This window comes from Notothenia rossii (assembly GCF_949606895.1).
Source record: "Notothenia rossii genome assembly, chromosome: 2".
Lineage (NCBI taxonomy): Eukaryota > Metazoa > Chordata > Actinopteri > Perciformes > Nototheniidae > Notothenia > Notothenia rossii.
Genome location: NC_136904.1, coordinates 25,383,292 through 25,397,231, shown reverse-complemented (window position 1 = coordinate 25,397,231; position 13,940 = coordinate 25,383,292). Strand labels below are relative to the sequence as shown.

The window sequence follows — 13,940 nt, the reverse complement described above, 5'->3', positions numbered from 1 at the left end:
ATGGTTTTTTTTAACCATTAATTTGCTGTTTTCTGGCCCACAAAGATAATTCATGTGCACAACATGATTACAAGCATAGGGTACATCAAACAAATATATTTAAAATTAACAAATAACATGAAAAAAACAACATTTTTAATCTAGTCATGACATTGCAAATATTTCACAAATGAAATATAGATGTACTTTATTATACTTTGAAATGCAATAGGCCTAAAGGATTTGCTTTTCGTCTATTAGGCGTACACATTCATAAACGTTTTAGCAGCTTCATTATTTTCAATCAAATAATGGTATACCATCCTCACAAGGTTTGAAATGTTAAGAATTTAGTTTTACTGTTAAATTGTTTTCTCAGTTTCTTTGCATACGTCTTTATTGCTGACCATACCCTTTTCGTAATAAACTGTATATTATTTTAGTATAGTATAAGTGATAGGAAAGTGAAGGAAACTGGGGAGAAAGAAAATCTGAAATGTTCTTCAAACAAGATAGATTATAGGCTACAGCTGGAAAAACAAGATAGATACATAGCATTATACAGCTGGAAAAATATATATAAATAAACTGAAATATATTGTTTAAATAAAAAATGTTTGCATTTATTGGAGGATTACATGTTGAGAGACACCAGCAGAGCCTTAGAGTTTACTGTGGTGTGTACCCTTGATGTTTTAGTGTGTACCCCCTTCTTGTGGCTGACTTCGCTCACTACACAAACATGCCCGCCCGGATTGAACTCGGAAACAAAACCATGCCTCGGAGCCGGGCGATCATTTCCTGTTAGGTCACATTGTTGCTGCCACAGTTTGGAAGAAATGGCGGACATGGATGAATTGTTCGGGAGTGATGGGGACAGCGACAATGAGCAGCGAGGTAAAACTGTCTCTCAGTCGGTGAAAATAGTATTTATTGATTAATCTAGTTTATAGCGATGTCGAGTGTTTCCCGATGCTAACCACGTTAGCATTAGCTCTGCCCGAACATTACCCGGTGTAACTAACGGTGTCGGTATCTAATATTATTTAAAAGCTAGCTATATAAGAAACGAGTCAACGTTTATTCTTTAGTTTGCATTAAAAAGCTAGCTCTCTGTATTTGTATGAACAAGCGTATTTAGCTGAGCTGCAACAACAGTGCAGTTTGTATCTCCAGCACATGCTCTCATCAGCCAAACAACACTTAGCTTTGTTAGTTTGGCCAGTGGAAAAACAAGCGGGTGAAAAAACGCTCTAACTGCTTAAATCTTGTATTAAGATTGTATTTATTCAATTCCAAAATGTCAACACTACAAAGGTTAAAAATAACCTAGTACTTATTTCACAGACATAATCAGAATAGGCCTACCTGTATTAGTCCCACAGAAGGAAACTTTTCATTGTTATGGCAAAAACATGAGGCAATTTAAATAAGAGGCATGCATAATATATTAAAGATGGAAATTAAACAAATTACCATTTACAAAAGTACCATTCCAGGTTATCTAGTAACAGTATTTAAAAAAAATACATAATAATAATACGTTTAGTAGTATCAACCAAATCACATGCAATATTACAAACACCTGTTGCAGATTTATTTTAATGTTTCTTAAAATGCACCAACCAGCGATTTACGTTTCATTTTTTTTATATTGTTATACACCCAATTTCCACTTAGAGTTTTCATTTTTTTGTTGTAAGGCTTTTATTCTGTATTTAAGTTCTTGACAGTACTCTGCATGTATTTATTTGTTCCTCTTGTTATGGTTGGTGTACCAAATACTAAGGCACATTTGTTTACATCTTAAACACTAGGCATACTTGGCAATACACATTATTCTGGTTTTGATTCTGATATGTACACCTGTACCATTTTTAATAACGTCTATTGGTGTTGATATTGATCTAGAACTGTGCGAGAGCATTTGGATGAGCTACACTCTGTCCCAGAATAAATAATGAATGCTCTTTGCTTTATTGTGTTTCAGCAGTGTCTGGCTCTGGCTCCGGTTCAGACTCGGAGCAGGAGAGACCCCGATCCGCCAGCAACGCCTCGGGCAGCGGCAGCGGCAGTGAGAGGGAACAGGACGATGACGATGAGGATGGCCGGGAGACAGGAAAAGCCAGCATTAATAAGGTGTGTGTTTGAAGAATGACACTCTTTGTGGGTTTACTCTGACCCCTGTCCAATAATCACTCAAACATTTACTATCATTTAATAATATGTTTAGAATAGCTAATAAATCCAACAGCCCGACGTCATTAACAGTTAGTTCAACTTTTCTGTCTGACGTTCTTATTTTATCGTGTCTGGTTTTTATATCTGAGACATTAGAGTCTAGACTAAGGCGTAACTGCTTGGAAAAAGGTTTAATTGCACTTGTTTTGACAAATATGCAATTGCATATTTGAGTGATCTTTTTTGCATCATTATCCTCGTTTTTTATATTAAAATGTAAAGGTTTGATTTTTTTAAATGGAGATCTGTTCCAAACAAATACATTCTTGTAAGTGTGCAGAATATAGTTTGTAGCCTGGGACATCTTTGCAGCAAAATGTAGTGTATTTTGAATCAAATAATAAAGCTCCTGCAATTTGGTTATTTTACAAGTTACATTGCAACTTTGACAAAATTCTGATTTATTGTTCAGCCTTAACTTGACTGCTTATTATCAAAAGAGTAGGGGAAAATATGAAACCCTGAATACATGTCATATGTATTGCATGTATAATCACAGAAATGTAAATAAAGTGTGTAAGCCAATTAGAAAAAGGTTAAAAGCAGACACACTTGGAGATTCTGCTGACCATAGAATTCAAACCCTAACCCTAACTATGGACTGATAATAAATACTGATTTATACTACGACTTTATTACGATTTACTGCCAGTATCAGCTATTAAGTTTGTTTTTTACATTATGTCCACCCCACCTTCTGACACCAGGGGTCAGCCATCATGGATAAAGTTCTACCCTACTAGAACCACTGATTCATTTATAATCATTGTGTACTCCTCTCTCACATCTAACTTACATTTATTTCAACCTAATAGGAGCTGTTTGGAGACGACAGTGAGGACGAGCAGCGCAGTCAGCACAGTCCTCGCAGTCAGCACAGTCCTCGCAGTCAGCACAGTCCTCGCAGTCAGCACAGTCCTCGCAGTCAGCACAGTGCTCGCAGTCAGCACAGTCCTCGCAGTCAGCACAGTCCTCGCAGTCAGCACAGTCCTCGCAGTCAGCACAGCGGCAGCGACAACCAGTCTGAGCGCTCAGGGAACCAGTCAGAGGCCAGCATACACTCAGACCAGGGGGATCACTCCGAAGCAGAGCAGCACAGTGGCGCAGAGCAGCACAGTGGCGCAGAGCAGCACAGCGGCTCAGAGCGCGGCCGTCGAGACGAGGATGAAGACGAGGAGGAGAGGGGCCAACAGTCGGACAGGGGAAGCCCGGCTGGCAGCGCGATGTCTGGAAGGGGAAGCCCTCGCTCCGAGAGAGGCAGTGCCCGTTCAGACAGAAGGTGAGCCAACACACACTGGATTTGCTTCATTATTAAACTGAAATAACATGACATGATGCCAGAGGGGACCCCAACTTAAACACAGTACTTTAGTTAAGTATAACAATGCCAAGCGATTATGCGACATTTTAACACTGTCTAAGAACATGTACTTGTGTTTATTCATCTATCAAAAGTCCATCCTGTGTAGTCAGAAGACCTGATTTTAATTTCATCCAAATGTATTTTTATATCCAGTGTGCACAGCGAACCTGGGACTCCGCAGTCAGCGCCAGGCACACCTCACAGTGATGGAGAAGCTTCTGCCAGGGAGAACCAGTCGGAGGATGAGAAGTGGGGAGGAGGGGTTAAGAGCGACCAGTCGGAGGACGAGGGGGAGAAACGTCATTACTCTGAAGAAGAAAGAGAGAACTCTGATGACGAGGGGCCCAGGAGCAGGAAGTCAGGTACTACTTGAGTCCAGTGTCAGCCGATATTGTACAGGGACTGGCCCTCAAGCCAGACATCTGTGTTGATCTTGTAAAGTTAATCTTAGGACTCTGAGAATAATAAGAGATTCATCTTTCTCTTAGACTTTTTCATGGGATAATAACGCTTTTTACAAACTAAAACTGATGTGTGCAAATGAAATTGCTTTACCACCCGTTTTGCTTTTATTTTTCAGGTTCTCCTAAGGGCAGTGATAGCGAAGATGATTTTCTAAGACAGAAGCCCAAAGCAAAAATCGCCTCTGATTCAGACTCAGACAGTGATGTTGGAACAAAAAAAGGTTAGAAATCGCTTGGAAAAAGAAATGACATTTCTACTGAGAGACTTATTGGTATTAATTGCAGCTGAAGGATGCATTTTTGTTGCTCTCATGTACTTTAAAGTAGTTATCTAACTTACTTTTGACAGTAAAGAAGACGGCAGCAGATGACCTGTTTGGAGAGGCTGATGACATTTCTTCAGACAGCGATGCAGAGAAGCCTCCGACCCCGGGTCAGCCCCTGGTATGTCCATCCTCCTGTCTCTTTCTTCCACTGATCCTCAAGTGCCTGTAATTGTGCCCAGTCCTTCTTTATAAGACACTTCACCCTAATTTGCTCCTGTGGGTATTGTCCAGTCCACAGTATTCAATGTTACATGTCTAATATATGTTATATGTAATGTAAAGCACTTTGAGCATCTGGAAAATCGCAAAAATAAATGTAATGAATTATTATTATTAATTATAAGAGTTCCCAAATCTATTTTTATCTGAGCTTCACTGCAAGCCTCTCTGAGCTGATCCCCAAAATGTTCTCTTCCCTTCCCTCTCTTTGTGTGTGCAGGATGCAGATGATGGGATGGACGGGGATCATCCAGAAGAGGAGCATGCCCCCGAAACCCGCATCGAAGTAGAGATCCCAAAAGTCAGCACAGACCTGGGATCTGACCTTTACTTTGTCAAGCTGCCCAACTTCCTGTCTGTGGAGCCCAGGTCAGAACCATGGCACTGTCAATATATACAACATGCATGTTGTACCCGATGAGCTCTCAAGTACTTTAAAATGAAGAGAGTACAAAAAAGTAAATGCACATTTTTAGACCTTTTAATTGATGCCCAGGATCATTTAACTCTGTGCTTGCGAGTAAGAGATTTGCAAGAGCTTACACTTTCTGTGAAGTGTTCAGCTAAATGTGTGGGGGCTTGATGAGCAGGATATCTTCTGCCTTACTTGAAGGTTGTAGACTCATTTAGATTTTCTATGAATCACCCTTTATAGACCCTTTGATCCTCAGTACTATGAGGATGAATTTGAGGATGAAGAAATGCTGGATGAGGAGGGAAGGACCAGGCTGAAGCTGAAGGTATGTAGTCCACACCATGCTTGTATATACATTTATCTGTAGTCTGAAATAATTGAAATAAATTGTGCAATAGGGCAGATTTTTTTTAAAGTACTTTTTTGATGTTGCTGCTCATTTCCCTAAAATGCTTGTATTCTATCTATGGGGTTCATATGTGTTGGATTTTATTTCAGTTTACTCTTTTGCTGAATCCTTAATGATTATTTTAAGATTATAAATAATACCTTATTTATTGCCTAACTGTTTTTGACTTTGTTTAATGTATTTAGTTTTCTCTATACAAGGCTTCTAGAAATAATTTGAAACAAGGCTCATGTTCTTATGAAGAGAGTGACCAGAGTTTCTCTCCAACAGGTGGAGAACACAATTCGCTGGAGAGCCAGGAAAGACGAAGAGGGAAATGAAATACGAGACAGCAATGCACGCATTGTCAAATGGTCTGATGGCAGGTGTGTATTATGTGGAGCTGGGTGTGTGGGAGGTTGCTACACTGTGTACTCTCCTCTTCCATGGTTTTAAAACGTCCCCTTCTTTCCACAGCATGTCCCTCCATCTTGGGAATGAAGTGTTCGATGTTTACAAGGCTCCTCTCCAGGGAGACCACAACCACTTGTTCATCCGACAGGGTACAGGACTCCAGGGACAGGCTGTGTTCAAAACCAAACTCACATTCAGGTAACACGGAAACATGCCACTGTTGTTATTAGTGACGGGCTGCTATTAAGACTTGAGTCTCACACAAAGAGAAGTTCTCCCTTGAGGCCAAAGCTATAGGTTGCTAGAGATACTCCTCTTCTATCTGGCTCCCTGACATGCAAATATGGCCCACGGTGCTTCTAACTCAAAACAACAACAATTGCCTTCATTCAAGCTTCTTTCAGGAATGTAGTCTATGCTGCAAGATCAGGATCACCTTGTGCAAGCTGCCCAGATTTCTCCCTATAAGAAGTGTGTAAGCCTCTTAGCGGCCCCCGAGTACACCTGGATGTTCTGTCTCCTCTGAACACATGGGACCAGCAGGACACGGGCCAAAGCTGCTTTCATGACGCCATGCCAGACAGGACATGACCATTTGTTCTGGTTGTGTAATATCATCAGAGCAGAGTTTTCTATTAAGGATTAGAGCTGAATTTGTCAGTGCAATTGAGGAGACATTCTTTCAAAGAGTGGATTTCAAAGTAACACTTTTTAAGAAATATGTTAAAATATCCCTTATATGACAGGAGAGCTGGTCATTTAGGAATTGTTGGAAATCTTTCTTTTCGAGTAAGATTGAGCCATTTCTATTATGATTATGACATTTAGATTTGTTCAACAATTCTTCCATGCATTTGAGTGCTGACATTTTTTTGGTAAATAAATGGTAATTGCCTCTTTATTCAGTTCTCCCAATGTATAATGAATAGGATTGAATTACTTTCATTTAATAAAATGTTTATTTTTCCTCCAAATTACCAACAAAATCAATATAAATATGAATATTAATAAAGCTGTGAAAACTGCCCACTTAATGTTTAAGGTAATACTTTTAAAGAGAAAGCACTATGGAATGCATTAAATGTAACATTATGTATATTTTCTATATCCAGGCCCCACTCCACAGACAGCGCCACCCACAGGAAGATGACTCTGTCTTTGGCTGACCGCTGCTCCAAGACCCAGAAGATCAGAATCCTTCCCATGGCTGGACGAGATCCAGAGTCCCATCGTAATGAAATGATCAAGGTAACGCACCCTCTCCTCCCCCCTGTTTGAGAATGATTTTGTTCTCGCAGAGACCAAACACGTGGCGTGAGGCCAGTTGCGGACAGGCACTGTGCCCAATTACATAAATACTTAACCTGACGTCCTTACATAATGGGGTCACACAGTGGTCAGTGAAATGGAAAAAGTGTCAGCATGTCTGGAGGGGGCTGGTTTTGTATCTACTGTCAACACCAGACAAGTACTGCTGATAGCTTCGTTCATAGTTTCACTGTGCTCAGCGCTCATCTGGGGAAGAATCACTGTACAATAGGGGTGTTGAAAATAATCGTTTCTGCGATGCGGACGTGGACGATTCGGTATCGATGCGGTGACGGAAGATAATCGATTATAGCGTAGTAACGTTGCTTCCTGATTTTCCGGCCGCGGCTTTACTATAACGATTTTTTTTCTGTCACTTTAATATCAAATCGGTCGGTGACGCAGAGATCAGGGAACAGACGTGACAGCGGCACAGCAACACCAAACACGGAGCAGTCTGCTTTATCCACCAACACAAGAACACCAGTCCAGAACCAACAGCAGAAGGACCCGCTCTGAATCACCCTGTGTCGCTGCGGCTCAGAGACACAGGGATTTATGTTTTTCAAAAATAATCGCGTTACAATCATGTCAGGTTTTTGGTGGATTTAATTAAGTCTTGGATTGCAGAGTATGAATGTCCTCTAGCAATTTTCAGACGATATATACGTGTGTAAAGTTTGTTTTTGAGGAAAAAAGCTTCCGCGATCACCGTCTCCTCTCCGTTCCTCCAAACCCCGCCCCCTCCCTGAAAATAATGAGTGACAGGCTGATAGTAACCTGATAGAGACTTTATTATTCACTTAATCACTGAGATATAATGAAGCTATCTTAGTCTCATACATTCATGGGATTTATGTAACAGTAAGACAGAGAATGTAAGTGTGCACCCACATGCAGTATTTTTGTTTGTATATGCTATTGTAAATACTCCTGTTGTCTGCTGTGTTCAGACTCAAGTCCTGTGTGTGATGCCACATTCAGGACATTCAGTGTCCTTTTTTTAACAAAGACTGTTGCTAGAAGCTGCAGCTAGACTTCAGAAGCATTATTTTTTTGTTTTTGAGGATGGAACTACTTCACACACAGATGTAGGGAGGCTAGACCTATATAATTAATTTATTTTGGTTTATAAATTAATGTCAAGACATTTATGTTATTGATTTCTGAAGCACTTTCTAAATAATAAAGAGAGAGTTCATATGTATTTGCTGCATGTATGCATTGATGAAAAATATGCCATGTGCAGTAATATAGAAAATTGAGGATGCAACGCATTGGTATGAATCCTGATGCATTGGGATATCGAATTGAATGGAATCGTTGACAGGATAATCGTAATCGAATCGTGAGACCAGTGAAGATGCACAGCCCTACTGTACAAGCATCGCGCTCCTGCTGTTATTGCTGTTAGACGCAACTTCTAAAAAAAAAATGTCTCACATGCAAGATTTAGCTGATCTTGGGGCAGACTTGAAAGGGTTAGGGCAGCTACAGTCTAAAAATAATGGTTAAATGCTCCCATTGCTGTGTGGATTGACATGGCAGCAGTTCAGATGCACTTACAGCTTATTTCTGTTCCATTAATAGCTTAATGTCAGAGTTGGATGCACCTCATGAGCTTCCAATATGTGGAGTTTGACTTTCGACTCAAGACATTTAACTGTAACCACACTCTATTTTCTTTACCTTTACTGCCTAACCTGTACAGTCAAAAGGGATTAGTTCATTAATATGCATAGAAAATAGCTTTGCTACAACATCCATGTTTCTTCAATATTAAACTAATAAGTAGGGTAATGTGTTCAAGGAGGTAGATAAACCAAAACCATAAATACGAGAACTGAACAGCTTGTTTCATACTGAAATATCAAATATATTCTGACTATATAATCTGTACAGGGATCTTAAAAAACCTTATCAAAACCTGACACTTGTATAACTATAACAGTACTTAAAATATGATCAAATAAAAAATGTAAGCAATTTGATAGTGATTATAAATAAATGCTGCAGCCCAGAAAAGAGGTGTTGAGCCTGCTCAAAATATGTTTTGATTTAATAGGCTCATTCTAGTTGAAAAACCTGTTGTAAAAGTACTATGTAGTGCATGTATTATGACATGAGTTATGCACTCACATTACCAGCTAGAAACTAAATGTCAAACTTGAAGCCAGTGCTTAAAATGATTCCCCCTGGTGTCTCTCCTGTCAGAAAGAGGAGGAGCGGCTGCGAGCGTCCATCCGCAGAGAGTCGCAGCAGAGGAGGATGAGGGAGAAGCAGCACGCCAGAGGCCTGAGCAGCAGCTACCTGGAGCCCGACCGCTACGATGACGACGAGGAGGGCGACGAGACCATCAGTCTGGCAGCCATCAAGAGCAAATTCAAGGGAGGTGGAGGTCTCAGAGGTGAGGGAGGATATTTTATTATTTCTCACAAGATTTTTATGAAGGCCTATTGAACATCCTCAATGTTTTCCCCCAATCCAGAGGAGCGAGCCAGGATCTACTCCTCAGACAGTGATGAAGGCTCCGATGATGACAAGGCCCAGAGGCTGATGAAGGCCAAGAAGCTAGACAGCGATGAGGTGGGTGTTGTGTCCTGCTGCACAGACAGGGGGCAGTGTAATGCAGTTTACTTTAGAGCTTAGAAAAGTGTCCGTCTTCAGTGAACCGAACAGGACAAGAAATACTAGTCCTCCTGAATAACCTGCACTTAAAGATGCACTCGTTTATCTTCAGAATAACAACACTTGTGGTTCTTCCCCTAAACAAAATGCAACTGTAACATGACAAACTGAACGTTCTGAGAAACTGTACAAAATGTCTGCTAGTGTCAGCATGAGAGCCATCTCTTCTGTTTTTGAGCAGGAGGGCGAGGGATCCAGTAAGAGGAAGGCAGACGACGACGGCGAAGAAGAAGAAGTGGCTACCAAAAAGGCTAAGAAATATGTTATCAGCGATGAAGAAGATGAGGACGACGATGAGGAGGAGGCGGCAGCGGCGGTGGCGGCAGTAGTAGTAGTAGAAGAAGAAGAAGAAGAAGAAGAAGAAGAAGAAGAAGTAGAAGAAGAAGAAGAAAGAGAAGAGGTGGAGGAAGAAGAGGATGACGAATGATTTTTTTATTTTGTATCATTCCACTGTATTATCAGTGCTCAGCCCACATGGCATATAAACAGCCATATTTTGTTTTGTATATTTTCTTAAGATCTATGTGTGGGAGAGTGTGTTTGTTTGTGTGTGTGTGAGATTGTGTGTCTGCTTGTTTATGTTATGTACAGCAGAGGTGTGAAATAAAGAAATGGTTGTCTTATGTAACCAAAGTTTCCCGGCGCCTCTGTTTTTCACCATTATGATCAATATGTATGAATCACACTGATTTGAAATGTAATGCTTAATCCAGTTTCCAAACAAAGAGGTGATTTGAGGTTAAATTGGTTTTCAAGCTTTACGGCATCGCCTGCTACTAATTTAAGACAACATAAAGTAATCCTTTATTAATCCCTGCAGGGAAATTCAGATGTCAGAGCAGCAATACAATTAAAACAGGAAGGGACAGGTAGGAGTTCACACAAGGATAATAAGATAGAGGATTGTCATTCATATTATAAAAATCAATCAAAAAGAGCAGCAGAGTAAAGATCCCTCTCCCAGGATGTATACATTTACAACTTAGGTATCCCAAATGCTTGAAAACGCATGTGTTTATTAATAAGAAGACGATGAATCCAGGTGGATGTCAACAATCCTTTGGGTGCCAACAAATAACTGGGGAGGAGAGTTGGTCGACACATCAACTCTACTGGATTGAAATAACCAACTCAACCCACCTGACAGGAGGGCCTAGAGCAGGGTTGTCCAAATGCAGCCTGCGGACCATTTTAAATCAGCTCTCAGCAAATTCAAAAAGTATAATGAAATATGGCCCACAAATGAAACTTCTGCTTGTTTTATATTGTACTTCTTATATATATATATATATATATATATGTTCAAATATATTACACAGTAGTCATGTATTAATTAGGCCAATTTTCAAATAAATTCTGTCATTTGAAGCTGGAAACATTTTCTAAGTTTTCGAGAAAAAATCCCAATAACTTATTTCCATATCAACCTTGAAATATACGCTTCCAATTTCCTCTTATGATAAGCAATCTGAGGCTTCTGTTGGATGAGCTGCCAACACAATAACTGAAACGCTCTGGAGAGCTGTTTTTTTTCTTAAAGCATTTTAAAGTATCAAGAATAATTTACCTACATTGGATTGATTTTTCCAACTTATAACTCAACTTATGAGGAAATATAACTCACCTCTCACGCCCTTTGTATGTTTTCCTGTGTGTGGCCCTCTGTGAAAAAAGTTTGGACAAACCTGCTCTAGAGAATGGGGGATTTGGGAATTTGGGAATTTAAGACAAAGGAGCTGTAGTGAAGAGAAAAGCTTCCTCTACCAGCTTGCTAGCCCAGGCAGGAAAGGAAAGGGAGGCATTAGAGGCCTGGCAGGAATTACCGGTCTTATTAAAAAATGTTGACATTGATATCCTCTAATGTAATTACTGATCTCCTCACTCTGCAAACATCAACAACAATTTCACAGATTGCTGCATAGTGATATTTATATCAGTAAATTCTCCAAAAGGTTTTTCTTTTATTCATTTTATCAGGGTATTCACAACAGCCTTATACAAATTCCAACAATAAACACCATGGACCATAACCATAATGCCTATCATCAACAATAAGTTGGTGCTTTGAACCAAATGCTAATGGCATGCTTACAAGTTGAAGTTAAGCAGACAAAGGCCACCTTGTTACCATCTTGCTAAGTTAGCTAATTAGCACCAGAGCCAAATTAGCACTATGGTATATTACTAACCATATAGACTAACGACCATGTGGCGATTATGTCAACAAATTGATAACATAAATATTTTTGCATATATGTATTATGGCTTGTTAATATCATTGTTTTCTCTATTTAAAAACACAATAGGCTGTTTTATTGGAATTATTAGTATACCCAACTGTAGAAGTAGGTTAAATGTCGTTTTGGCCTTGTAATTCAGCCACACCCTGTATCAAATCCGTAGCCAATAGTTTGTTGACATAATTTGATATGATTGTTTAACATTTAAAAATGGACATTGGAGGATTGTCAATAAGCATTTCATTACATTTGTGTGTCATTGTTCCAGTTGTTCAAAAAGAAAGTTGGGTTGGGTGAGGTATTGTCACTTGATCCCTTCTGAGCAATCGAGTAAGAGGGGAATGTACAACAGTCCCGGTTACTGATTCAAGTTCATCAGCAGAATGAATGACGCACAGTGTCTCACACACACACACACACACACACACACACACACACACACACACACACACACACACACACACACACACACACACACACACACACACACACACACAGGAGCATTAAACTGCGTTCCCAGAGACAGATAACAACTCTTGAATATGACCTCTCCCCCGTCCCTGTCCAGACAGAACTGGCTGGGTACAAAACTGGTAAAACACTAACTGTGATTTAGGAAGAGTTACATACATTTGCTGCATTCTCTCTCTTGACAACGACCTCTCTGTGCCACACAAACACAAACACACACACACACACACACACACACACACACACACACACACACACACACACACACACACACACACACACACACACACACACACACACACACACACACACACACACACACACACACACACAAACGTAATGTCAGTAGAGGGAAGGTATCAAAGTCCCTTGAGTAGTGTTCACATGGTGCTGGCTTGTGTACAAGGGGTTCTGTCAGGACAGCAGGGTTTTAAAAAGCCTTTGGTATTTTGTGTGGAATCAGAGACCAGTTCCCTGAAAAGTCATAAAGAAGCTCCTTGTTTCTGGAATGAAGTTATTGTGAGACTAACCAATCATATCTGGGGGCTAGTTGCACCATGTGCAAAAGCTTTTGCGAACACTTGACCTGTATGTGAACACATGCTTGTAGACGCATGTTAAAGCGGCCGATGGCAGAGAGTATCACCTCCTAAGTATAGCACATACTATGAATGTTTATGCTGCAAATGTTTTGAGTCTTGTTTGCCTCGTAAGAGAAGGTGTCTTCAGTAGTGGTGTGCTACGTTATCTCAGACTGCAGTGGGTTATGTAAACCCAATTCCACACGGTAAGGAGTGGGGAAGGGAGAGGAGAGAGGGGAGAAGAGGAGAGAGGGGAGGAGAGGAGAGAGGGGATGAGAGGAGAGAGGGGATGAGAGGATAGAGGAGAGGAGAGAGGGGAGGCAGTGCTACACACAGTCAGCACGGACTGATGGGGAATGAGGCAAAGGGGAGGGCTGCAGCAATCCACCCTCTTTTTTTCTTTTTCTCCTCCCCCTTCATCTTGTATTTTTCTCTGTATCACTTATTTCTTCCATCTACACAGATTTCCCATTGTCCAATGGGATCCAGGACTCAGTAACATCACAGTTTCTGCAAAGAAATTACTTACAGTGACAAAAGTATATGTTTTCTACTGCCAGAGCCTTGCAGGCACACACCCTTAACCATGGCTGAGCCCCTTGGATAACCTCTGGTGTCATTCAGGGGTAACTTGGCCACTCTCCTTCCAATTAGGCCCGAGGGGAGAACAGTGCCTGGGTCAGTTTTAGGCCAGGAGGTGCTTGAGGTTTCATGGGTTTTCCTTTGTCTCCACATCTTTTTTTCCCCTTGTTTGCTTGCACTGATGCCCTGGCTGACCTGAGTGGTTGTGTGTGTGTGTGTGTGTGTGTGTGTGTGTGTGTGTGTGTGTGTGTGTGTGTGTGT

General features: G+C 40.6%; 1 protein-coding gene across 2 annotated transcripts; it reads left to right on the top strand.

Moving 5' to 3' along the window:
* Positions 1 to 717: 717 nt before the first annotated feature.
* Positions 718 to 10,443, top strand: leo1 (LEO1 homolog, Paf1/RNA polymerase II complex component). Of its 2 annotated transcripts, none has more exons than XM_079666530.1 (14): positions 718 to 876; positions 1,970 to 2,118; positions 3,036 to 3,499; positions 3,737 to 3,945; positions 4,164 to 4,268; positions 4,397 to 4,491; positions 4,813 to 4,961; positions 5,248 to 5,332; positions 5,687 to 5,781; positions 5,873 to 6,007; positions 6,922 to 7,057; positions 9,332 to 9,524; positions 9,606 to 9,703; positions 9,987 to 10,443. In XM_079666530.1, exons 1-14 carry the CDS (start codon positions 819 to 821, stop codon positions 10,230 to 10,232), a joined length of 2,217 nt encoding a protein of 738 aa, XP_079522656.1. In that variant the 5' UTR covers positions 718 to 818; the 3' UTR covers positions 10,233 to 10,443. The 2 variants fall into 2 exon arrangements, with proteins under 2 accessions (XP_079522656.1, XP_079522657.1); XM_079666531.1 differs by having other exon boundaries at positions 722 to 876; positions 1,973 to 2,118.
* The last annotated feature ends 3,497 nt before the right edge of the window (positions 10,444 to 13,940 follow it).